The sequence below is a fragment of the Pan paniscus genome, chromosome 5, assembly GCF_029289425.2.
Source record: "Pan paniscus chromosome 5, NHGRI_mPanPan1-v2.0_pri, whole genome shotgun sequence".
Classification (NCBI taxonomy): domain Eukaryota; kingdom Metazoa; phylum Chordata; class Mammalia; order Primates; family Hominidae; genus Pan; species Pan paniscus.
In genome coordinates this window covers 28,441,365-28,465,985 of record NC_073254.2, presented here as the reverse complement: position 1 = coordinate 28,465,985, position 24,621 = coordinate 28,441,365, and the positions used below count along the sequence as shown (strand labels likewise).

The following is a 24,621-nucleotide window of genomic DNA, read 5'->3' as shown; positions in this document are numbered from 1 at the left end:
AAATATACCCGACAGGTCTCATTTTAACATTCATGCCCCAAGTTTTAAGTTCCCAGATTGCTACCTTCCCATGTTTTTGGTGCTCTAATCTGGAAACAAAAACTCTGAAAATTTAGTTTTGAATGTATTATGTGAGGGCCTTTCCCTGGGCCCTGCTAATAATTCCTTAAAATGCTCCCCAGAACCACATGTTGGGGGACTTAGGATAATCAGTGAAATCTAGGGCAGCCTGTCGGTCTGGGACTTTTCACAGGACTCTGAAGGGCACCGGGGTAATTCCTTTTTAAGGACAGCAGCGCAGTGAATATGCAAATCGTGACAGCAACAAGCTCCTTCCAGTTCCGGAGTGCCCGCAGGCTCCTCCCGGTCGCCGCCGTCGCCTAGCGAATGGGGTGGGGGCTCGCACGGTCCCCGCGGCACCCCGAGACTAGCCATCCCGTCTCGTCCCCGCATCTCGGAGCGCCACGGCGGGCTCCTGCCGCCCCGCCCCACCCCACCCCCGGCGCGCGTCCCGAGCCCCGCCCGCGCGCCCGGCAGGAAAGGGCGGTCCTGCGCTGTCGCCCACTCTCGCTCCCGCTGTCGGACTCTGGGCCTGGACCGCGCGTGACCGGCGCCAAGAGCGAGAGGCATGAGCGCGCGCCCGGGCCAGTGAACGGCTCGGGGATGGACTGCGGCTCGGTCGGCGGCCAGAGGACCCAGCGCCTGCCCGGCCGCCGGCGGCTTCTCTTCTTGCCCGTGGGCCTCAGCGGAAGACCGGGCGGCAGCGAAACCTCAGCACGCCGCTGCCTCTCTGCGCTGTCCGACGGTCTGGGGGCGCTGCGCCCTCGCGCCCCGGCGGCCCGGGGCGGCGTGTCACGTGCCTCACCGCTGCTCCTCCTCCTGCTAGTGCCCTCCCCGCGCTTGGCCGCCGCAGCCCCGCGCCGGCAGCTCGGGGACTGGGAGCGCTCGCGCCTCGGGTATGCCGCACCCCCGGCCGGGCGCAGCGGCGCGTGGAGGTGCTCACCGGGCGTCGCCGCTGCCGCCGGCGCCCTTCCCCAGTACCACGGCCCGGCCCCTGCACTCGTTTCCTGCAGAAGAGGTGAGGCCCGGGCGGGAGAGGAGAGGGGGCTCGTCTCGCGGGGTTGAACGGCGGGGCGGGGATCTCAGCTACAGCCTCCCCGAGGAAAGGCCCGGCAGGCCGGAGGGCGGGTCCTCCAAGGCCACCGGCATCTGCCCGGAGCGTGGGTCGAAGGTCCGGGCCCGCCCTGCTCGGCCGCGGTGGCGGGGCTTAGCCCAGAAGAGACGAATTCCTGGGAATCCCGGGCGCTAAAGTTGGAGGGAGGTGCGTGCTGGGGTGGGGAGGTGGTGCCCGCCCACTCCTAGGGTCTGCTTTTGGGCGCCGCCTTCCGGGAGTTCTGTTTGGCAGCGCCCAGCCTGTTGGGCGTTCAAGGGGAAGGGGTGTGTATGTTTGAGGAGCAAAGCTCTGGGAAATGAAGGGATTGCTTTACAGTTTGATTTCAAATTCTGATGGAATCATTAATTCGTGGAGTCCTAGCGTCTGCCCTGTCCCTTTTCTAGATGTGTGAGATATATCAGTCCACAAAATCTTCCCTCTGAAGCTTAATTCTAGCAGAGCAGACGCAGTAAATATGTGTGTGTGGATATACGTATGCATAATTGATGTATATATAATTTATATATACAAATAATTTTTATATATTCATAATTCGATGCCTGGTATAGAAAAATAGGATAAGGCTTGGGAAGTGGAATGGGTCTCCAGTTGTGAATTTAAATAGGGTGATCAGAATCGATTTCATTGAGAAGGTAGCATTTAATTAGAGTCATGCATCTCTTCAGGACAGTCGCCTACTGAGAAATGAGTCATTAGGCGACTTCTTCCTTGTGTGAATATTGTAGAGTGTGCTTACACAAACCTGGATGCTACAGCCTACTACACACCTAGACTATCAGGTAGAGGCTAGTGCTCCTAGGCTACAAACCTGAACAGCATGTTACCGTACTGAATACTAGAGGCAATCTGAACACAATGGTATTTGCGCATCTAAATGTAGAAAAGGTAGAGTAAAAATATGTATTATAGTCTCATAGACCACTGTCGTGTGTGCCCCTCTGTCCTGGGCTGAAAGGTAGTTGTGGGGCGCATGACTATTTAAAGGAGGTGAGAGAGATCACTGCCCTGGAGATGAGGAAAGTAAATAGAATCAATTTATTAGATAGCATATTGTTGATTAAAGAAAAAATCATTTCTGATAATCAACAGACTTGGCAAAATTATCACTTTGGGCAGTCTATACATATTCATTAGTAGCCATCACTAACTACACATTTTTCATATTTTCTTCAACAGATAGGCCCACTAAATGTTGACCATATCTATAATTTAAGAATATCATTGGCTGGGGTAAAAACTGATTAGTAGAGCAATAAAGTGAAGGAAACTTTATATACAGAGAGTGGGGAATGAGTAGTGAACTCGGTGTCACTGTCCTTCAGTAATTAGGAGTCGGAGATGAGTTTGGTCTTTATTCTGTATTTTGCCTTTTGTTGTGCTTTTTCTGACAAGCTAGTAATTTCCAATTTGTTTTTCTCTCAATGCAAGAGTATAGGGCAAAAAGAGAGAGTTCTTTCTCACGGATTTGCGGACCAATCAGTAAGGTGGTACTGTTGTTTTAGTGTCAGCTATCTCATTCTTCAGTCATCATAAAAAATGAGTATGGATGCATAAAAACAGAAGAGAGCAGAGACACAGTTAAGGAAGCATGTATGCCCATTAACCAGCCAATGAGCGTTTCCCAACCATTTGTTTGCTTGGTGCCTGAGGTTCTCAGTTGAGCTACTTAAGGATGTCATGAGTAGGAAGTTTGTATTTGGTTTCCTCATCCTGTCCAAGGCTACCTTTGGGCCTCTATTGTAATTGTGGGTTTTTAATATTCTCTTGATATGCTGAAGGTCCCCAGAAAGGGGAATTGCATGTTACACGTTGACACAGCTCAGTTGGCTCGCTTCCTTATGATCAGTGAGGAGTCTGGGAGTTGGCGGTGTCCTCAGGTACTGCCCTTTGACAGAAGGCAAGAGGGCATTTCCTTCCCTCATCAGGGGTTGGAGTGACCAATGGAAAGTGGCCAGCCCTTCTGTCGACCTTTCAGAGGCAGGATTTCTTGGAAATAAGCTTGCTGTTTCTGGTTCCAATCTTTTTGAAAAAGAACAATAACAAAAAAAACTATAGTATCCAAACTGGCATTACAAAGTAGTCATGTGATTGTTTTGTTTATGTGGGGGTGGGGGTGAGGAGGTTATGTTTTAAATACATGAATGATTATTTTCTTACTAGAAACAAGGAATTTAGGTCTAGAGTAACCCTGTCACTCTTCACAAGTCATTCCAGACTCAGGTGTTTTCGAGCTCCCTGACACATGGGGCAGTCCAGTAGAGTTCTGGGGCAGGTGAGGTGGTCCTTAGGAGGTCCCCTGGAGAAGTGCTTTCATTCCTTCACTCCCACTGTTTCCTCAAGCTAGGTCTCTTCTGTGTTGGGCAGACATCCTGGGTCTCTTCTCATGGAGGCCAGTTTTAGTCTCAGGACTGGAAATAAACTAAAAAAGAGGTACCAGATTTAAGTGAGCTCGTTTATGTGAAAAGGGAAGTACTGAGGAGAAAGGAATTCATCTCAAATTTTCCCTCTAGACAGTTTCATAATCCAGATTGTAGAAGTCATTACAGTTCAATTACCAAAAAAAAAAAAAAAATATTCCTAGCCTGCTGTATGCCAGGCCCCTTGCCAGATGCTAAAGATAAAAAATGAGCAAGACTGGCTGCTCCTGGGCAGCTTGGACAAATAGATGATACAGATGAGGAAATAATGTAGTAAGTGCTACGATGAGCTATCTGTACTGAGCTGAGAACACAGGTATGGGCTCAATAAAGGTTGCTCCCTTAGCTGGGTGGAGGAAGCAGAGAGAACCATAAAGTGTAAAAAAGAAAATGCCACACCTGGAACATAATGTATACTCAGTAAATTGGCAATTTAATGAAGAAGGGTAAAAAGAATGCTTAAAGTTTAACGATTGGGAAAGGGGAGCAAGCCATGCTTAAGCATGCAATTGCAGGAAAATAGAATAGCTTAGGTTGCTAGAAAGAAAGCTGAAAGGATAAGCGTGGTCATAAATAGCAAGGGCTTTGTATGCCAGGTCAAGGACCTCCTGTCATAGCACAGTGGTTCTTTGAATCTCAGGGCCCAGTTTTACCAACAAACACAAACACACATAAGTCATTGCACTTTATATTGTGTCAGTCTGCAAATGGTTCTTGATACAGATATGGATTATTGCGTCTCTTGCACTCATCTGGATGCTTACAGTGAGCTCAGCTACCCTCCCCTTCCCAAGCTGTGAGTAGGCTGGGAACGACTCCCATAGGCTGCAGCAAAGCGTCACATCTGTAGGGTTCAGTCCATTTTTTTGTTTTGTTTACTCTCGATTTCATTATAGGGTAATCGGGGTGAAGGACTGAGAGTGGAAGCTGATCAGCTGGAGCATCTTTCTGGTCATTCAGAGGCCTGCTGGGGAAACCTTTGACCTTTGAGTTGGCAGGTGACCCTTCTTGCTCCTACCAGACTTCTACAACACCAGACCTCACACTGGTGCCAGTTAATGGCAAAATTAGAAAAGTAATGACAAATATGTAGCAAGATTTTCATATACTAAGTTGATTAAATGGAAGTTCCTTTGATTGTTCATCTTTTTTTTTCTTTTGGTGTCATAAGGTCTTTTTTAGTACAATATTTAATAGTAGTAGTAAGCAGCTATATTTAAAAGTTCTTTCATGACACAATTAAAAATTGGCAACTCAAATATTGTTTTATTTATTTATTTTTTTGAGATGAAGTCTCGCTATGTCACCTAGGCTGTAGTGCAGTGGTGCGATCTTGGCTCACTGCAACCTCCGCCTCCCGGGTTCAAGCAATTCTCTTGCCTCAGCCTCCCGAGTAGCTGGGATTACAGGTGCCCGCCACCACGCATGGCTAATTTTTGTATTTTTAGTAGATACGGGGTTTCACCATCTTGGCCAGGCTGATCGTGAATGCCTGACCTCGTGATCCATCTGCCTCGGCCTCCCAAAGTGCTGGGATTACAGGCGTGAGCCACCACGCCCGGCCTTTTAATATTTTTGTTTTCGATACAGGATCTTGCTTTGTCCAACCCAGGCTGGAGTGCAGTGGTGCAATCATAGCTCACTGCAGCCTCAAACTCCTGGGCTCAAGCCATCCTCCTGCCTCAGCCTCCCAAGTAGCTGGGAGTAGCTGGGAATACAGGCACACACCACCACACTTGGCTAATTTTTTTTTTTTTTTTTTTTTTTGAGACGAGGTCTTGCAGTGTTGCCCAGGTTGGTCTCGAATACCTGGCCTCAAGTGATCTTCCCACCTTGGCCTCTCAAAGTATTGGAATTACAACCATGAACTAGTTCACCTGGCCCAATTAAAAAAAAAAAAGATTTTAGCAATTCATAAAATCCAAAAGCCAACTGTACCATATACTATACCACCTCCCTCAGATGAGTACCTTGAAACAAGAAGTTTACAGAATGGATTGGATCTGTGGCTAAATGCACAAAAACTTATAGAAAAGGTAATGTAAAAATTGTTAGAACATAGCTCTCTAAAGATAGGCTTTTGCGAAGACATTACAAGAAAAGAATGCTATTGACCGATATCTCTTATGATTAAAGATGAGAAAATCCTTAACAAAATACTAGCAAGCCAAATCCAGCAACTTATAAAAAGTACAATGTACTTAAAGTATAATGTACTTTAAAGTATAATGTTCCTAAATAAATGGAAAGACATCCATGTTCATTGATCTGAATACTTAATATTAAGGTGGCAGTACTTTTCAAACTGATCTACAAATGTAACACACCCCTATCAAAATCCCAGTGGTTTTCTTGTAGAAATTGACACACAGATCCTAAAATTCATAGGGAAATACAAGAAAACAAGAATAACTAAACAACCTTGACAAACAACAGAGTTTATAACCCACACCTTGGGAGGCTGAGGTCGAGTCTGTAGTGAGCTATGCTTGCACCACTGCATTCCATCCTGGGCAATAGAGCGAGACCCTGTCTTAAAAAAAAGTTAAGAGCAACAACAAAAAAAAACACTTTCTGATGTCAAACTTAAAACAAACTTAAAAGTAATCAAGAAAGTGTGGCACTGGCGTAAGGACAAACACATAGATCAATGCATTAGAATGGAGAGCCCAGACACAAGGCCTCATGCTTACAGCCCACTGATTTTCAACAAGAGTGACAAGACATTTCAGTGGAGGGAATGGTGCTGGGACAACTAGATGTCCACATGGAGAAGAATGAAGCTGAACCCACTACCACACACCATTTAAAACACTAATCCAAAATGAGGAAAAGACCTCAATGTAAGAGCTAAAACTGTAAAACTCTTAGAAGACATGGGTGTAAATTTTCATGTACTTGGATTACCTAGTGGTTTCTTACGTATGTTATCAAAAGCACAAGCAACAAAAGAAAAAAGCACAGGCAACAAAAGAAAAAACAGATCAATTGGACTTCATCAAAAGTAAACTTCTGTGCTTCAAAAGACAGTATCAAAAAGTGAAAAGACAACCGACAGAATGGGAGAAAATATTTTCAAATCATAATCAGATAAGGAGCTTGTATCTAGAATATATGAAGAACTCTTACAGCTCAGTAATAGAAAGACAACCCTATTAAAAATGGGCAAAGGACTTTGCCTTAGTCTGTTTTGTGCTGCTATAAGGAGATACCACAGACTGGTACTTTATAAAGAAAAGAGACACATTTCTTGCAGTTCTGGAGGCTAGGAAGTTCAAGATTGAGGGGACCACATCTGGTCAGGCCCTTCTTGCTGCTTCATAACATGGCAGAAGGCAGAACAGCACACGTGTCGGGGAAGGGGTGGCAAACTCATTCTTTTATCAGAAACCTACCCCCAGGATAGCAGCATTAATCCATTCATGAACAGAGCCCTCCTGATAGCCTAGTCATCATCCCTTAAACGACCCACCTCTCAACACTGTTGCTTTGGGGATTAAGTTTTCAACACATAAACTTTGGGAAACACGTTCAAACCATAGCTGACTTGAATACACATTTCTCCAAAGAAGATATCCAAATGGCCAACAAGCCCATAAAGAGATGCTCAGCATCATTAGTCATCAGGGAAATGCTGATTAAAACCACAGTGAGATACCACTTTACGCCCAATAGGATGACTGTAATTTTTTAAAAACCCAGATAATAGCAAGGGTTGGTGAGGATGTGGAGAAATTGAGACCCTCGTGCGCTGCTAGAGGGAGTGTAAAATGGTATAGCTGCTTTGGAAAACAGTCTGGCAGTTGCCAAAACAAACATGGAGTTATCATATGATCCAGCAATTCTACTCCTAAGTATATTCTCAAGATCATTGAAAACAACGTCCATGTAATTCGTAATCGCTAGGAAGTAGGAACAGCTCAAGCATCCTTCAACTACTAAATGGATACACAAAATTTAATGTAGCTATACAATGGAGGAGTATTCAGCAATACCAAGAAATAAAAGTACTGACGTGCTACAACATGGATGACCCTTGAAAACATGCTAAGTGAAAGAAGCCAGTCACAAAAGACTGTATATATTATATGATTCCATTTCTATGAAATCTTCAGAGTAGGTAAACAAAAGAGACAGCAAATAGACCAGTGCTTGTCCTGGGTATGGTTGGGGGCAGTTGAGAAGGGCTAGGGGAATTGGAAGGTGACAGCTAAGGGGTACAATTTGTCTTGACAGTGATGAAAGTATTCTAAATTTGATTGTGGGATGGTAGCACAACTCTATGCCAAAACCTGTTGAACTGTATGCTTGAAATTGGGTGAATTGTATATCTCAACGAAGCCGTTATAAAGTACCACGTAGGCTTTGGGGTACGCCTTATTTTCTCTGGGTGCTGAGTTGCTTTTGTTTTGCATGAAGTCTGTTTTGAGCTTACTGTCCTTTCCACCCTAGAGCTAAGCTTGTCTGCTGGATCCCTGCAGCTGGAGCGCAAAAGGAGAGATTTCACCTCTTCTGGGAGCAGGAAACTCTACTTCGACACTCATGCCTTAGTGTGCTTACTGGAAGACAATGGTAATCCTCTCTCATTCGTCATTTAGTGCCTTAGAAAAACACTTTAAATTATGACTTCTCTTATGGTTTCATTTAATTTCTCGTGTTCCTCTTTGACTTCTATTTTTTATTTGTATTTAATTAATTAATTTATTTAGAGACAGGCTCTGGCTCTGTCACCCAGGCTGGATTGCAGTGGCGCAGTCTTGGCTCACTGTAACCTGCCTCCCAGGCTCAAGCCATCCTCCCACCTCAGCCTCCCGAGTAGCTGGGACTACAGGCACACACCACCATGTCTGGCTGATTTTTATATCTCTTTGACTTTTAGGCCTATGGGCAATCTTTTAATTAATCTCCATTTTTTTAAGTCCTCATTTTTTGCTTGAGGACATTTTTGCTTCATCAATAGAATGGAGACTTTTCTCACACATTGTCTCTTTGTCCAAGTGAAGTGTATTTCTGTAACATCACCATGGAAGTACAGTGTTATAGGTAAAAATTTAGACACAAGTCAGCAAAGCTGAGGAATGATTCCTATGACAACAGTGTCTGAAGCACAGAAGTGATAGTTTTATTACTGTGCATCTTGTGTGCTTTTTAAAATCCTGTGAAATTGAAATGTTGCTGAGTAGCAGTTCTTGATAATTTCAACTTACTGTTCTTTTTTCTTTTTTCTTTTTTTTTTGAGATGGAGTCTCGCCCTGTCACCCAGGCTGGAGTGCAATGGCGCCATCTCGGCTCACTGCAACCTCCACCTCGGGTTCAAGCGATTCTCCTGCCTCAGCCTCCTGAGTAGCTGAGATTATAGGCACGAGCCTCTACGCCCAGCTAATTTTTGTGTTTTTCATAGAGATGGGGTTTCACCATGTTGGCCAGGCTGGTCTCGAACTCCTGACCTTGTGATCTGCCCGCCTCAGCCTCCTCAAGTGCTGGGATTACAGGAGTGAGCCACCGCGCCCAGCCCTCTGTTTTCTTTTTAATACTCAGGCTAACGTTCTCTGTTATTGCTGTTAAGATAAAAGATTGTTCTGGTATATATGGCATTCATTGAAAATGCACTTTAGACTTAGAATGTAGGGAACACTCTCATACTAAATCATATTTAGACAAATACACCGATTATAATTCTCTATATGGTGACACATTCTCAAAAATCAGAATTTCAAAACAGTGTAAATTATGCTTGTGAAATAAATTTGCCTGTGCTTTTACTTCATTGTGTAGTTATTTGTCCAGTTGTACATGTTTGTGTCAGAAAAGCTACTCTCTGTAGAGGTACTTTACATGCCTAAGACAAAGTGACGGAATGAATTATTCTATGCTTTGTGGGAGACAGCAGCTCTGGGCTCGAGCCTAACCCTGCAGACTTCTAGTTGCCTAGCTTAGGAAGCTTTTTTCCCCTTCTCAGTTTCCATTTATTTGCCCATCTATAGTATGAGTGTAATACGAATTCCAAAGATATTTTTGAATATTAAACAAGATAATATGCATGAATGAACTTTGGAAAAACTGTCATATGCTGTGTAATAATTTTCACAACTTTTCCTGTCAAACAGTAGGCTTTTTTCGCCAAAACTTCTTTCAGTACAGAATTTAAAAGAGAAAAGTAGAAGTGAGAAGGGAGCATGTAAAGTTACGCTGATAAGGCCAGGCGAGGTGGCTCATGCCTGTAATCCCAGCACTTCAGGAGGCTGAGGTGGGAGGATGGCTTGAACCCAGGAGTTCAAGACCAGTCTGTGCAACATAGTGAGAGCCTCACTCTACCAAAAAAAAAAAAAAAAAGTTGATAAGCAGAAATCTTCCTAGTTTTCTTGATTTTAAACCTTAACCCATGGTTATTTGCATCTTTCAGGACTGTGGTGTGAGGGCCACGCTGCAGTACGTGGTATGGAGGGGCTGTTCAATCCAACATGGATGAGTTGGGGGTGTCTGAGATGACTGGCTGAGTAGGAGGCCAGGAAGGACTTTTCAAGGCATATTCTACCCTTTCTTTATCCAGACCTGTGTCTTCAGGTTAACAAAATTTCTCATATGCCTGTCATCTCACCCTGGTTCTGTCCTATTCCCTTGTGTCTACAAAAAATTAATTTCTGCCTCATAACTCAGTAGGTTTTCAGACTTCCACTTTTTTTTTTTTTTGGAGACGGAGTCTGGCTCTGTCTTCCAGGCTGGAGTACAATGGCACAATCTCGGCTCACTGCAATTTCCGCCTCCCGGGTTCATGCCATTCTCCTGCCTCAGGCTTCCGAGTACCTAAGACTACAAGTAGCTGGGACTACAGGCGCCTGCCACAACGCCTGGCTAATTTTTTGTATTTTTAGTAGAGACGGGGTTTCACTGTGTTAGCCAGGATGGTCTCGATCTCCTGACCTCGTGATCCGCCTGCCTCGGCCTCCCAAAGTGCTGGGATTACAGGCGTGAGCCACCGCGCCCGGCCAAGACTTCCACTTTTTCTTATCCCTTTCTCCTCCCACAAGTGGTTATAAAGTATAGGGCTTTAGAGTTTGTTTTACAGTCAACATAAGTTCTCTTTCTACCTTTATTTTTCTTTTCCTCATCATTGCCAAACCTAATTTTTTTCTTTTCTTTTTTTTTTTTTTTGAGACACAGTCTCACTCTTTCGCCCAGGCTGGAGTGCAGTGGCTCAGTCTTGGCCTACTGCAACCCCCACCTCCCGGTTTCAAGTGATCCTCCCACCTCATCCTCCTGAGTAGCTGGGATTACAGGCATGCACCACCACACCTGGATAATTTTTCTGTATTTTTACTAGAGACGGGGTTTCACCATGTTGGCCAGGTTGGTCTCAAACTGCTGACCTCAAGTGATCCACCTACCTTGGCCTCTCAAAGTGCTGGGATTACAGGCGTGAACCACTGTGTCCAGTTGCCAAACCTAATTATGTTTAAACATGAACTCTTTTTTTAATTAAAATTTTTTAAAAATTTATTTACATTAAAATGGAGATGGGATCTCACTATGTTGCCCATGCTGGTTCTGAACTCCTAGGCTCAAAGATCCTCCCGCCTTGGTCTCCCAGAGTGTTAGGATTACAGGCGTGAGCCACCACACCCAGCCAGTGAACTCTTCTTAATAAAACTTTAAAATTTGGCAAAAGTTTAGTTTGAGTTTTTAAAAACTAGGAAGACAGACGAGAAAAAAGAAAACAGAGTCAGAGCTAAACAATGTTAACATTTTGGTGAGTAACCTTTTGTATTTTTTTTCTAGACATGTGCGCAACATATGTTGAAAAATTAAAGAATTTTGACGAAAGTGATGGGAATAGGTCTTTGGAGGTTTTTTTCCTTCTTCTTTAAATCTGTGTCTTTGGTTTTTTTGTTCATTATAGTCCCATGCTTCATCCCATCCACACAAATTCCATTAATTAAGTACTACTTTATTCCAAAAAATACACAATTAATTACAGGAATCAATAGATTCTTCTGAAATTCTTATAGCTGGAAGCATTTAATAGAACTATTTCCCAGGCACTCAGTTTTAAGCATTTAATTAGAATTTATGTTAAATAGGAGTTACTATCCAGTGTTTTTAAAAACAATACCAAGTACTGGCCAGGCGTGGTGGCTTGCGCCTGTAATCCCAGCACGTTGGGAGGCCAAGGCGGGCAGATCACCTGAGGTCGGGAGTTCGAGAACAGCCTGACCAACACGGAGAAACTTCTTCTCTACTGAAAATACAAAATTAGCTGGGCATGGTGGCGCATGCCTGTAATTCCAGCTACTCCGGAGGCTGAGGCAGGAGAATGGCTTGAACCTGGGAGGTGGAGGTTGCTGTGAGCTGAGATCGCGCCATTGCACTCCAGCCTGGGCAACAAGAGCGAAACTCTGTCTCAAAAAAAAAAACAATACCAAGTACTGCATTGAATCTCTATCATTCAATTCAGTATCATTTATTGACTACCAAAGAACATATTTTTTCTACTTTGGGTCCCTAGACTAGTTACTGAAGAGAATTGTGGAGGAAAAATGAAAGAACTGATTTTGTCTTTTAACATGAAGTTAGCCAACAGCTAGATTACTATTTATATAGTCAATGATTTGACTGCCTTATGCTGGACATAAAACAACTGAGCTTTCCTATTTAAGGAAATTATTTTTTAATAATGTACATATTATAAAATTAAAGAAATATTGTCCACCGTAGAAAATCTACATAATGCAGAGAAACATAAAGAAGAAAATAAAAATGACTGAATCTTTGTTAAATTATAAAAACAAGAATTGCATCTGTAATTTTGAGTCTTGCCTTTTTTCACTTGACGTTGACTTGCCGGCATTGTCTATGTCATTAAATAGTCTCTGAAAACATGACTTTTGATAGCTAGAAAGGACTTACAGATCAGTTAGCAAAGCCACTGGTACCTGGGGAAGCCAACTTGTATGTTTCGTGCTTGCTCTGAGTGACCAACACGTCATAGTTTGTGGCTGTACCCTCCTCCCTGCCTCCTACCACACTGTGCTGTACTCTTCCTTCTGGATTTGGACATTCACATGAATGTGTGCGTTTACTGTGGGCTTTTGTAACTCTGAGCATGATTTTTTTTGCTTGTGTGCTTGCTTAGGGTTTGCTACTCAACAAGCAGAAATCATTGTGTCTGCATTGGTCAAGATCCTGGAGGCCAACATGGACATCGTCTACAAAGATATGGTCACCAAGATGCAGCAGGTTAGCCTTGTTGGGTGGTTTAGCAAATTAGGACTCTGAAGATGGGGTATTATTTGTAGTAATGTTTTAATATAATTTTTTGGATAATACCCCATTGAAAAGTATATAGTAACTTTTACCATGATTAAGAGGCAAAAGATTACAGTGGCATAAAAAATACTTACTCAGAACTATTTAGTCAACAGTTGTAGAATCGTTATGCTTGAAAGCTCACTGTTCAAAATTATTCCAGTGAAATATACTTTAATAAATGGAGACATGGCCTGAATTGTAGTATTATAGCATCATGTTCTCGAGTCTTCAGATCACCACGCTTTTAGCTGTGATTCACTTGGTAACAATAACCAGATATGTGGTTTTTGTTTTTTTGTGTTTTGGGGGGGTTTTTTTGAGACAGGGTATCACTCATTTGCCCAGGCTGGAGTGCAGTGGTGCAGTCTCAGCTCACTGCAGCCTCGTTGACCTCCTGGGTTCAAGCGATCCTCCCACATCAGCCTCCCAAGTAGCTGGGACTACAGGCGTGCACTGCTGCAGCTGGCTAATTTTTGTACTTTTGGTAGAGATGGGGTTTCACCATGTTGCTTAAGCTGGTCTCGAACTCCTTGGCTCAAGCGATCCACCTGCCTTGGCCTCCCAAAGTATTGGGATTACAGGTGTGAGCCACCTTGCCTGGCCAGATATGTGTTGTTTTTTTTCTTTTCCTTTTCCCCTTTTGGAATAAAGGATGACCTTACTGAACCTCTTTTTGTGTCCACATTCTCCTGGTTTCTCAATAAGAAGATAGCACATTGAGATGATAGGAAGTGGACTTTTTAGGGTAGACTAGATTATGTGTTTTGTTTTTCTTTTCCTAGGAAATCACTTTTCAGCAAGTAATGTCTCAGATTGCGAATGTGAAAAAGGATATGATTATTTTGGAGAAGAGTGAATTTTCAGCCCTCAGAGCAGAAAATGAGGTAAAACAGAGCCACTCACACTTAGAAAGTTGATTATATTAAGACATTGAGATAAATTATATATACATAAAAGAGCACACGTTAAGTGTACATCTCAGTGAATTTTCAAACAGTGTGCACTTCCAGTCAGATCGAGCAGGAAAACTTGCCCAGTGTCCCAGAAGTCTCTCTCATGCCTCTCAGTTGCCCCTGCCCCAGAGGAAACGCTGTCCTGGCTGATAACACCATTGGCTAGTTTCGCCTATTCTAGAACCATTTGATGGTATCATACTGTGTGTCTTGTAGCAAGAGATCATTTTTTTCATTGTCTATAGTCTTAACATCAATAGGCCCCATCATTCTATTGTAATGTGTATTAGAATTGTTTCCAGTTTTTGGTTATTTTGAATAATTGCTACTGCGAAATATCTCTTGTGTTTCTTTAAATAGAGCATATGGGATCAGCATTTAAATAAGTGCTCTCTATGCATTTTCCTTTTATTTTCGGTCCTATTTAAAGTCCCATAATAGGGAAGGCCATTTATTGCCTGTTGACCCTAGCCTTGTAAGAAACCTTCTAGCAAAAAGTAAAGTGGTAAAGTTTCAGACTCTCTAGGTTGTCCTTGAAATCAGTTATTTGAGGGTAGAATTAGTTAAAAGATAAACTGAAGGAGATACTAAATAAAGCAGGGTCACTGAAGGCAAATGTGTATGCCAAACACAACTGAGTTAACTTTATGTAGCCTTCAAGATGAATTCAAACTGATTTCAAGATACATGTGTTGTAATGCCATTCTGCAATCAATACGGTGTTCTGAATGAAGGAAAAACCTGAGGAACTTGTGCATAAATATGTATTGTAATATTTGTTGGTTACTACGTTTTATGTTGTTCTTTCTAATGACTTTTTTTTTATGTGTTTTTAGAAAATAAAACTCGAACTACATCAGTTAAAACAACAAGTAATGGTAAGATCCACTTTCCTGTTTGTTGGCTTGTTTGTAATTATATAAACTTATTAAGTATAATATTAGAAATAGATGTTTTTAAAAACTTAATTTTTTGTGAAATGTTTGTGTAATATGCCTCAAAAGTACACATTGGAAGATTTAGCTAAGAACACAGCCAATGAATGAATTACTGTTGTCTGTAACCATATTCATTAAGAAAATTGTGGCCGGGCATGGTGGCTCATGCCTGTAATCCCAGCACTTTGGGAGGCTGAGGTGGGTGGATCACCTGAGGTCAGGAGTTCAGACCAGCTTGGCCAACATAGTGAAACCCTGTCTCTACTAAAAATACAAAAATTAAGTGGGCATGGTGGCAGGTGCCTGTAATCCCAGCTACTTGGGAGACTGAGGCAGGAGAATCACTTGAACCCAGGAAGCAGAGGTTGCAGTGAGCCGAGATTGCGCCATTGCACTCCAGCCGTGGTAACAAGAACGAAACTGTCTCAGAAAAAAAAAAAGAAAAGAAAATTGTGTTCTAGGAGGAATTAAGTCATTTTTAAGTAAAAGTTTTTCTAAAGTGCCGCATGGAAGGAACCCTTAAATTCTCTTAGACTGTCTTTAGAGAATCACACGTGATTTTTAAATGCTTACTGTGCCAACTATTTGATGTTTTTTAAATAGAAAAAACATAGATGTTAAAGAAAAAAAGGCTTTGATATGTATCAGAGAAAAGGCTCTATGTAAACCGGATTTTAATATTTTGCTGCTTTGAGTCCTTCTTTGCTTTGCAAAGTTGTTTAAGATCAGCTTTATTCATAAGTTCCATTCGGAGATTGTATGAGGAGTCTTGAGGTTAAAAGCAGCAACAGTCCGGGCGCAATGGCTCACGCCAGTACTCCCAGCACTTTGGGAGGCTGAGGTGGGCGGATCACAAGGTCAGGAGTTCAACGCCAGCCTGACCAACATGGTGAAACCCCATCTCTACTAAACATACAAAAATTAGCCAGACGTAGTGGCATGGACCTATAATCCCAGCTACTCAGGAGGCTGGTACAGGAGAATTGCTTGAACGCAGGAGGCAGAAGTTGCAGTGAGTGGAGATCACGCCATTGCACTCCAGCCTGGTTGACAGAGTGAGACTCCATCTCAAAAAAAAAAAAAAAAGGCAGCAACAACCCACTCTAGACTGGCATAAGCATAGAAGGGGGTTATTTGTGCCTAACTGGGAAGTCCTGGGACGGGCTGCCTCCAGATGTGGCTTGGCCAGAGTTCCCTGATGCCAGGAGGCCTAGGTCCATTTCTCTGGAAGCCCCTGGCTCTGTCCCTCCCTGGGCTGCCTCACCTAGGATAGGGACAGTGGGGGCAGTGGTCCCAGTGTCACGTCCTCAGAGAGTTTGGATTTCTTACTTTGGATTTTTCCTTCTTTGTTGTTTGCCCTCCTTTTAGGATGAAGTGATCAAAGTCCGAACAGATACCAAATTAGACTTCAACCTAGAAAAGAGCAGAGTAAAAGAATTGGTACGTTCCTTTACTAAAAACACATTATGAATTAATTTATTTTTGGAATGGAATGCTTGGTTAAGCCTAAGTTTATGTACATGTCATAGGTACTGTTAAATACTTATCCGTTTATCAGTGTTAGGCTGTATTTTCTCTATTATAATAATTTTGGATTAAGACTTAAATTTGTCGCTTTCAAAAGTAACATTAAAATTAAAAGCCTAGTCAAATTAGTCAGTTTGAATCTTTGTTTCAGAAATATTAGATATATGTTACATAGAGATTCATAAAGAAATTAAATGCAATCTTGATCTATTTAATACTGACTTAAATCTTCATAGGTCTTGATCTTGTAAAAGTTAAGTTGATTATTTCAGGCTTGAATAATAGTAAATTATTAATATTAAATAATATTAAATTATATACTGGAATTCAAGATTAAAACATTTCTGGCCGGGCGCGGTAGCTCACGCCTGTAATCCCACTACTTTGGGAGGCCAAGATGGGCAGATCACCTAAGGTCAGGAGTTCGAGGCAGCGTGCCTGCCCAACATGGTGAAACCCTGTCTCTACTAAAAATACAAAAAATTAGCCGGGCGTGGTGGCGGGCACCTGTAATCCCAGCTACTCGGGAGGCTGAGGCAGGAGAATCGCTTGAACCCAGGAGGCAGAGGTTTCAGTGAGCTGAGATTGTGCCACTGCTCTCTAGCCTGGGTGACAAGAGCAAAACTCCGTCTCAAAAAAAAAAAGAAAATTTCTATGTTGTCTTTTAAATGCAGTGAGAAGTTGTGAGGGTATTTTGTTTTGTTTTCTATTTTTGTTTTTTTTGAGACAGAGTCTCAGTGTGTTGCCGAGGCTGGAGTACAGTGGCACCGTGTCGGCCCACTGCAACCTCCGTCTCCTGGGTTCAAGCAATTCTCCTGCCTCAGCCTCCCGAGTAGCTGAGATTACAGACGTCACCACCACACCCGGCTAGTTTTTATATTTTTAGTAGAGACAGGGTTTCACCATGTTGGCCAGGCTGGTCTCAAACTCCTAACCTCAAGTGATCTGCCCACCTTGTCCTCCCAAAGTGCTGGGATCACTGGAGTGAGCCACTGCGCCTGGCCGGCAAGTGTGTTTTTTTTTTTCTTTGTTTTTGTTTGAGAGTCTCGCTCTGTCACCCAGGCTGGAGTGCAGTGGCGTGATCTCAGCTCACTGCAAGCTTCGCCTCCCGGGTTCACGTCATTCTCCTGCCTCAGCCTCCCGAGTAGCTGGGACTACAGGCCCCTGCCACCACGCCCAGCTAATTTTTTGTATTTTTAGTAGAGACGGGGTTTCACTGTGTTAGCCAGGATGGTCTCGATCTCCTGACCTCGTGATCCGCCCGCCTCGGCCTTCCAAAGTGCTGGGATTACTGGAGTGAGCCACCGCGCCCAGCTTAAGTGTGTTTTAATAAAGATATGTGTCGGGTTGCCTCTAGTGATTTTTAACCCTGTCTGAATATTCAGCCGTCTTCTTGCTCAGACTTTATTTGAATTTGGTAACATCAGGTGCCTTTTTTATTCTTAGCATAATGAGAAATAGGGCAGAGAGAGCATCTTGCACTAACACAAAACTGAATACACGTGCAGAAACTGAGTACTCACAACTGTTTGTTGTTTTCTCATTTTTGACAATTTGCTTTTAGATAAAATGTGCTATAATGATAAGTGAAGCTAATACTGAAACTCAAAAAAGTAACCTCCTTGTGTTTTGGAACCGCCACTGGATTTCAAGAGTTAATCCAAGCTTCGTTATACAAAATCATTATTAAGGCTGTGTTACCTGTCTTTCTAGTCTTACAACAACAGTCTCCACCCATAAAGATTAAATCACCTAGTGTTACTAAAATAGTTACTGACTATAGCATGTCACTGGTGTCTGGAAGAGGAGAAACTCTTTTGGTTACCTTTATCTTTATGGGTTGTATACTCAGGAAGAACTGAATTCACTTGATGTAGGAAAATGACTGTGTGTAGCTAACCAACCTGGGAAAAACTACATCAAGGACATCAGGAAATACAGGGCATGAATGTAGATTAAAGCCAGTGAATTTTTTTTAAATTTTATATGGAGTCATTTTAATAACATAACTAGGCTGATACATATGTACATTTTTCAATCACGTTACATTTAGATTTTACTCATTTTAAGTCATTAACATCATCCAGCAAACAAAAATTTTCCAGAAATTTTTTTCACAGTTACAGTTTTAGTCTTTAAACCAAAATGAAAAAATTTCTGCCGGGCATGGTGGCTCACACCTGTAATCCCAGCACTTTGAGAGGTCAAGGTGGGTGGATCACCTGAGGTCAGGAGTTCGAGGCCAGCCTGGCCAACGTGGTGAAACCCTGTCTCTACCAAAAATACAAAAATTAGCCCAGCATTATGGCCCACCTGTAGTCTCAGCTACTCGGGAGACTGAGGCAGAAGAATCATTTGAACCCAGGAGGCAGAGATTGCAGTGAGCCGAGATCACGCCACTGCACTCCAGCCTGGGTGACAGAGTGAGACCCTGTCTCAAAAAAAAAAAAAAAAAAAAAGAAAAAAATGATGAAATTTCATTCTTGCAAATATTCATATTTTTAAATTATTGGATATATAGAGTGGATCCATTCAGTGTTCTTATAAAATAAGAAAAGTAAAGCTTATAATATTTTGCAAATTTGATAATGCAGCACTCAAAATACTTAACCTGATTTTATTTTACTTGAATTTACTAGTTAAATATGCTGATAAATATGATTTACATGTAATTACTTTATCTGGAATGACTATATTGACCTTAATCTCCAGAAAGCAACCAATGCACAGAGTTTCAATTAAATCCTGTCCATCATGATAGTAACTTTTTCTACATGACACAAAAGTGTCTTTGTGGTATATTTGAACAGTAACTGTGACTATGAATTGTTCTTATAGTCTTTTTTTAGTGTTTCATTTTAATTTCAGTGGGTTTTGGGGGAACAGGTGGTGTTTGGTTACATGAAGACGTTATTTAGAGGTGATTTCTGAGATTTTTGGTGCCCCCATCACCCTAGCAGCGTACACTGTACCCAATGTGTAGTCTTTTGCCCCTCACCCACCTCCTACCCTTTCCCCCAAGTCCTCAAAGTCCACTGTATCATCCTTTTGCCTTTGCATCATAGCTTAGCTCCCATCAAGCCAGTGAATTTATGTGATTTAGTAACCTAGCGGGGAGGTTGTTCTTGGTAATCATAAACTTGGATTACTCTGAAGCACAAGGCAGTAGTAAATTATACAGCGAGTGTGTTTGTAACATGCATTGGTGAAGATGAGTTTTTTGGCTCTCGTTCTTTCGGTAAAGTTATAATGATAAATATTAATTTGCAAATTAACTATGATATTTACAGCCAGTTCCAAAAGCAGTATGGCATATAAACTTCTGGGGCATGGGGATATAGAGCTACATAGATGTTATTTTTAAAACCATGGCAGCGTCAATATTTAGGCTCTTCTTTTATGGGTGAGTCAATGTTGAGTTAATGAAGACTGAGGTTTAGTGGTGCACAAAATCTTGTTCCACGCCGCCCTCTAGTGGTGATCTGATGCATAGGGCTCTCCTGGTCTGAAACCCTGAGGTTTAAAGAGCATTGTTCTTGGTTTTACAACCTACTCCTTGGCTTAGGGTTTTGGGGTTTTTTGTTTTTGTTTTTGTTTCTCTTTCTCTTTTTTTTCTTTTTTTTTTTTCTACTTCTAAGCTCCCAGTAGTCCCAGGAGAACATTTTATAGCTAGAAAGTTTCTATATACTTCAAAGCATTAACTTTTTCTTTCTATAACAAGGTTAATGTAGGTCTTAAAAGTCTTCATTTAAATTACTGATTGTCATATGCTCAATTAAATCTTGTTGCCCACTGCTAAGGAGGTAAGTCTGATTTCAATCTTACTGTCTACAAAACTGCACTAAATCTTTTCACTGACATTAATAGCCAAAAGGCGAGATACTTTAACTCTGGGTAGAATTAGTTCCTTTAGTAACACTGGATTATGGCTACGCCCAAGTGGGTTTTTTTATTGTTATTAAAACCAACATGTGCAGGAGGCTAAGGCAGGAGAATTGCTTGAACCCGGGAGGCAGAGGTTGCAGGGACCCCAGATCAAGCCACTGCACTCCAGCCTGGGAATAGAGTGAGACTCCATCTCAAAACAAAAAACCAAGCCAAAAAAAAAAACCCAACATGTGATGAGTTAGTGTATTTATGTATTTACATTGTATTTTATAATCACAACACAATGTCTTTGTCATAGAATAATAATCCTTGGCAGCTATTTTTTCCCCAACTTCATACCTTTTCTGTCTTTTGTTGAGACTCAGGTAGTGACCTGTTTTGCTACTAGTTATGATGGGATAGCTCCTAAATTGAGTTGAGTCTCCATTTTCAACCCTCTCAAAACCAAAAACCATATGACTCAACATCCTTCGAAATTGGTCCCCAGGGAGTGCTGCTACAATAGTGGGAGGGACCTAAAGACATCACAGGAAATATGCAGGGAGAAGTGACAGATGACTAAGGAAATCCAGAAATTAGAGGAATGAGTAAGTATAAATAAGAAACTTTAGCCAGCACGGCAGGTCATGCTTGTAATCCCAGCACCTTGGGAGGCCGAGGTGGGCAGATTGCTCGAGCTCAGAAGTTTGAGACCAGCCTGGGCAACATGGCAAAGCCCCATCTCTATGAAAAAAAAAAAAAAAAAAGAAACCTCAAGTAACAGATATAAAGAAGCAGGTAGGCTACTTAATCCCAGAGGTGACTTTCTGGTGTGACGTATTCTAGGAGGTACTGAGACCAGAATATTTAAGGCACCAGAGAAGGAGAAGAGAGAGGAGTAGATCAGAGTCTGACCCATGTTACGTGTTTATTTCAGTATTCATTGAACGAAAAGAAGCTGCTGGAATTGAGAACAGAAATAGTGGCATTGGTAAGAAACAAGACTTTGATTTTTCTTTGTCTTGGTACTCATCTTTGCTTCGTCCTATGCATGGTTGTTTGTAATGATAATAGGAAGTTACATGCAGGTTTACTGTCATGGGAATTTTTTACATTGTGCTAAAATACACACAACATAAAAATTAGGATCTTAACCATTTTTTAAGTGTACAGTTCAGTACATTTAAAGTACATTCACATTTTGGGGCAACCATCGCCACTGGCTATCACAGAACTCTTTATTTTGCAAAATTGAAACTCTGCACCCTTTATACATTCCCTTTTCCAGCCTCTGGTGACCTCCATTCTACTGTCTATGGATTTGACTATTCTACATACCTCATATAAGTAGAATCATAGCGTTTGTCTTTTTGTGGCTGGCTTATTTCACTTAACACAGTGTCCTGAAGGTTCATCCATGTTGTTGAAATGACAGGACTTTCTTCCTTTTTAAGGCTGATTAGTATTCCATTATATGTATATGCCACATTTTCTTTATTCGTCTGTCAAGGGCACTTGTGTTGCTTCCACCTGTTGGCCTTTGTGAATAGTGCTGCTGTGGGCATGGGTGCACAGATGTCTGTTGGGATCCCTGCTTTCAGTTCTTTTGGGTATATATGCAGAAGTGGAGTGTCACAGGATTTTTTGCACTTCACAAAGTGTTTGGTTATCTTAATGGAAGATAGTTATCCTATGAAAGATTTAAACTTTCTTAATGAAAGTTTCCTTTTCTTCTTTCTTCTTCTTTTTTTTTTTTTTTTTTTTTGAGGTGGGGTCTCGCTCTGTCACCCAGGCTGGAGTGCAGTGGCTCAATCTCAGCTCACTGCACCCTCCTTCACCTCAGCCTGTAGAGTAGCTGGGACCACAGGCTCACACCACTGTGCCCTACTTGAGAGTGTGTTTTTCTTAACGAAAGTTTTATTAAGAAAGTTTAAATCTCAGTAATTGAAGAATAGTGAGGAATGGAGAAGTCTTATTCTATTTTTAATTTATAGCATACATTTCTCCTTTTCCATACTGTATGGAACCTGGGACCTCTGAAACCCCCAAGAGCTTTCATGAGAGAATTCCAGAATCGTGGGATATTTCTCTGGAATACTTTTCTACGCATCCAGGCATTTATTTCTTTTTTTCTCTGCCTGAATTGGTAGCCATAGGGAAAGATTTAGTTGCTGTAGGAGTTTTAGTGAAGGATTCCCACGGTTTTTATGCTTTAATGCAGTTCTACAACCCCCTATAGCGTCGGCCAAACCCACTGCCTTTTTGAGGGTTGATTATGTGTCCAGTTTAACTGTATTGTATTTGGGGAAGGACACAAATTGGCCGTGGGTAGCCTAGCCTCATAGTAATGAAACACTTGATATTTGAACATGAAAGAAGAAAGTTTTTTAAAAATATGACTAGAAATAGCTCAAGACAAGCACTGCCGCTTTCACATTATCTAAGACTTCATTTCTTGAAAACATTTCTGAGTTTACTGTCTGTCTTTGACTAAGGAGGATTTTAGAAGGATGAGACGTAGCCATTGCCTTTGAGAACAGACTGGCCTCATAATACCACGTCATTTGTATAGCAACCTAGAGCTTACAAATGCTTTTTCACATAGATTATCGCATTTGATTCTCTAAACAGTCCAGGTAAAGGCAGGGCCACTGGCTTGGTTGTTTCGTTTTGTTCTGTTTTCATTTTTTCAAATAGAAGAAAACTAAGGCCTAGAGAGGTTAAGGGTCCTGACCAATGCAGCGTAGAATTAGGGTTTTAGAACTGAGACTAAAGCCCAGGCCTCCATAGTCTTACCCAGGTTTCCCTGTGACTGCACCCCGTTGGGAAGGAGCTATAGGACAGTGAGCAGAGGGGACGTGCTGTGGTCTAACGCTGTGACTCTCTTCATTTTAAAAGCATGCCCAGCAAGATCGGGCCCTTACCCAGACAGACAGGAAGATCGAAACTGAGGTTGCTGGCCTCAAAACCATGCTTGAGTCACACAAGCTTGATAATATTAAATATTTAGCAGGTAAGCTATTTTGTATCTATTTAAATCAACCTGAAAAGAAAATAAATTTATAAAATAAGTCGTTGACAGATACTGCATTTCATTGATTCCAACACTTTCTGAAATATTTTAACATCTCTGAAATTGGAAAGCATCTTACAATTTCCAGTAGATGAAGTATCATAGTTTAATTGGCACTTTTTCTTTCTTAGTAGTAAATAAAGTAATTGTGTACGTTATAATTGATAGAATTGGAAATTTGATAAGATACTATAATTGAACTATAGTTATTAGGGATTTTAATGAGATTCAAGACAGGAAATATTTTATGGATAAAATGGAAGGTGTTTCAGTTGTAATCTTTCTGCTTCAATTGCTTAAACTCCTTTTAAGGAGTTATTTTACTTTCGCGATTTTTGATCCAAAAGAGAGAATGAACATTCATGTACCACCCCCCACCCAAATTAACCATTATTTCAAGTCAGATTTAACGTCTTGGATTAATTAAATATTTTAAGGTTACAGCATTATTTAACAGTGAAATGTTGTTCTTTATATTAAATTGTGTGTTCCTGTCTCTATAGTGCATATACATAGACCTTGTGACCACAGAATTTTTGCTATTCGAAACTTTTATTGAAAAGTTTTCTTAGCCTAGGCAACACAGCGAGACCTAGTCTCTACAAAAAGATTTAGCCGGGCATGGTGTCATCTGCCTGTAGCTTCAGCTTCTTGGGAGGCTGAGGCAGGAGGATCACTTGAGCCTGGGAGTTTGAGGCACAGTGAGCTGTAATCACACCATTGCATGGTGCACTCCTCCTGGGTACCAGATGAGACCGTGTCTCTAAAATAAGAAAATAAAATAAAGGGTGTGGGATTTGTTTTTTCAGTAGGCAGGCATTTCACGGAATATGGGACATCAGTGAGCAATCTAAGTTTCTAGGTTTTCTTTTTTAGGTTTTCTTAAAAAAAGATGTTCCCTCAAGTAACTCTTAATAGAACTAATAGTACTCTCAATTGTTTTTTTCTTACAGGGTCTATATTTACGTGCCTAACAGTAGCTCTGGGATTTTATCGCCTGTGGATCTAATAAAGTGTCTATTTAAAGAGATTTCTACTGTTTTGCCTTAAGAATACCAGATTGTTGGCCGGGTGCGGTGGCTCACGCCTGTAATTCCAGCACTTTGGGAGGCCGAGGCAGGCGGATTACCTGAGGTCAGGAGTTTGAGACCAGCCTGGCCAACACGGTGAAACCCTATCTCTACTAAAAAATTAAAACATTAGGCGGGCGTGGTGGCAGGCGCCTGTAGTCCCAGCTACTCGGGAGGCTAAGGCGTGAACCTGGGAGGCGGAGCTTGTAGTGAGCCGAGATCACGTCACTGCACTCCAGCCTGGGCAACAGAGGGAGACTCCGTCTCAAAAAAAAAAAAAAAACGGAATACCAGAT

General features: G+C 41.8%; 1 protein-coding gene across 1 annotated transcript; it reads left to right on the top strand.

The window, feature by feature from the left end:
* Positions 1 to 233: 233 nt before the first annotated feature.
* MCUR1 (mitochondrial calcium uniporter regulator 1) lies at positions 234 to 24,285 on the top strand. Its single transcript, XM_008976762.4, has 9 exons — positions 234 to 1,078; positions 8,044 to 8,163; positions 12,722 to 12,825; positions 13,680 to 13,781; positions 14,687 to 14,728; positions 16,157 to 16,228; positions 21,120 to 21,173; positions 23,081 to 23,195; positions 24,209 to 24,285. The coding sequence occupies exons 1-9, from the start codon at positions 388 to 390 to the stop codon at positions 24,262 to 24,264; spliced, it is 1,356 nt and encodes a 451-aa protein (XP_008975010.2). The 5' UTR covers positions 234 to 387; the 3' UTR covers positions 24,265 to 24,285.
* Positions 24,286 to 24,621: the final 336 nt, after the last annotated feature.

Coding starts and splice junctions, on each gene's coding strand:
- MCUR1 (XM_008976762.4), top strand. CDS start 388: ATGGGGTGGGGGCTCGCACGGTCCCCGCGGCACCCCGAGACTAGCCAT. Junction 1,079..8,043: donor ACTCGTTTCCTGCAGAAGAG/GTGAGGCCCGGG, acceptor TTTCCACCCTAG/AGCTAAGCTTGTCTGCTGGA. Junction 13,782..14,686: donor CCCTCAGAGCAGAAAATGAG/GTAAAACAGAGC, acceptor ATGTGTTTTTAG/AAAATAAAACTCGAACTACA.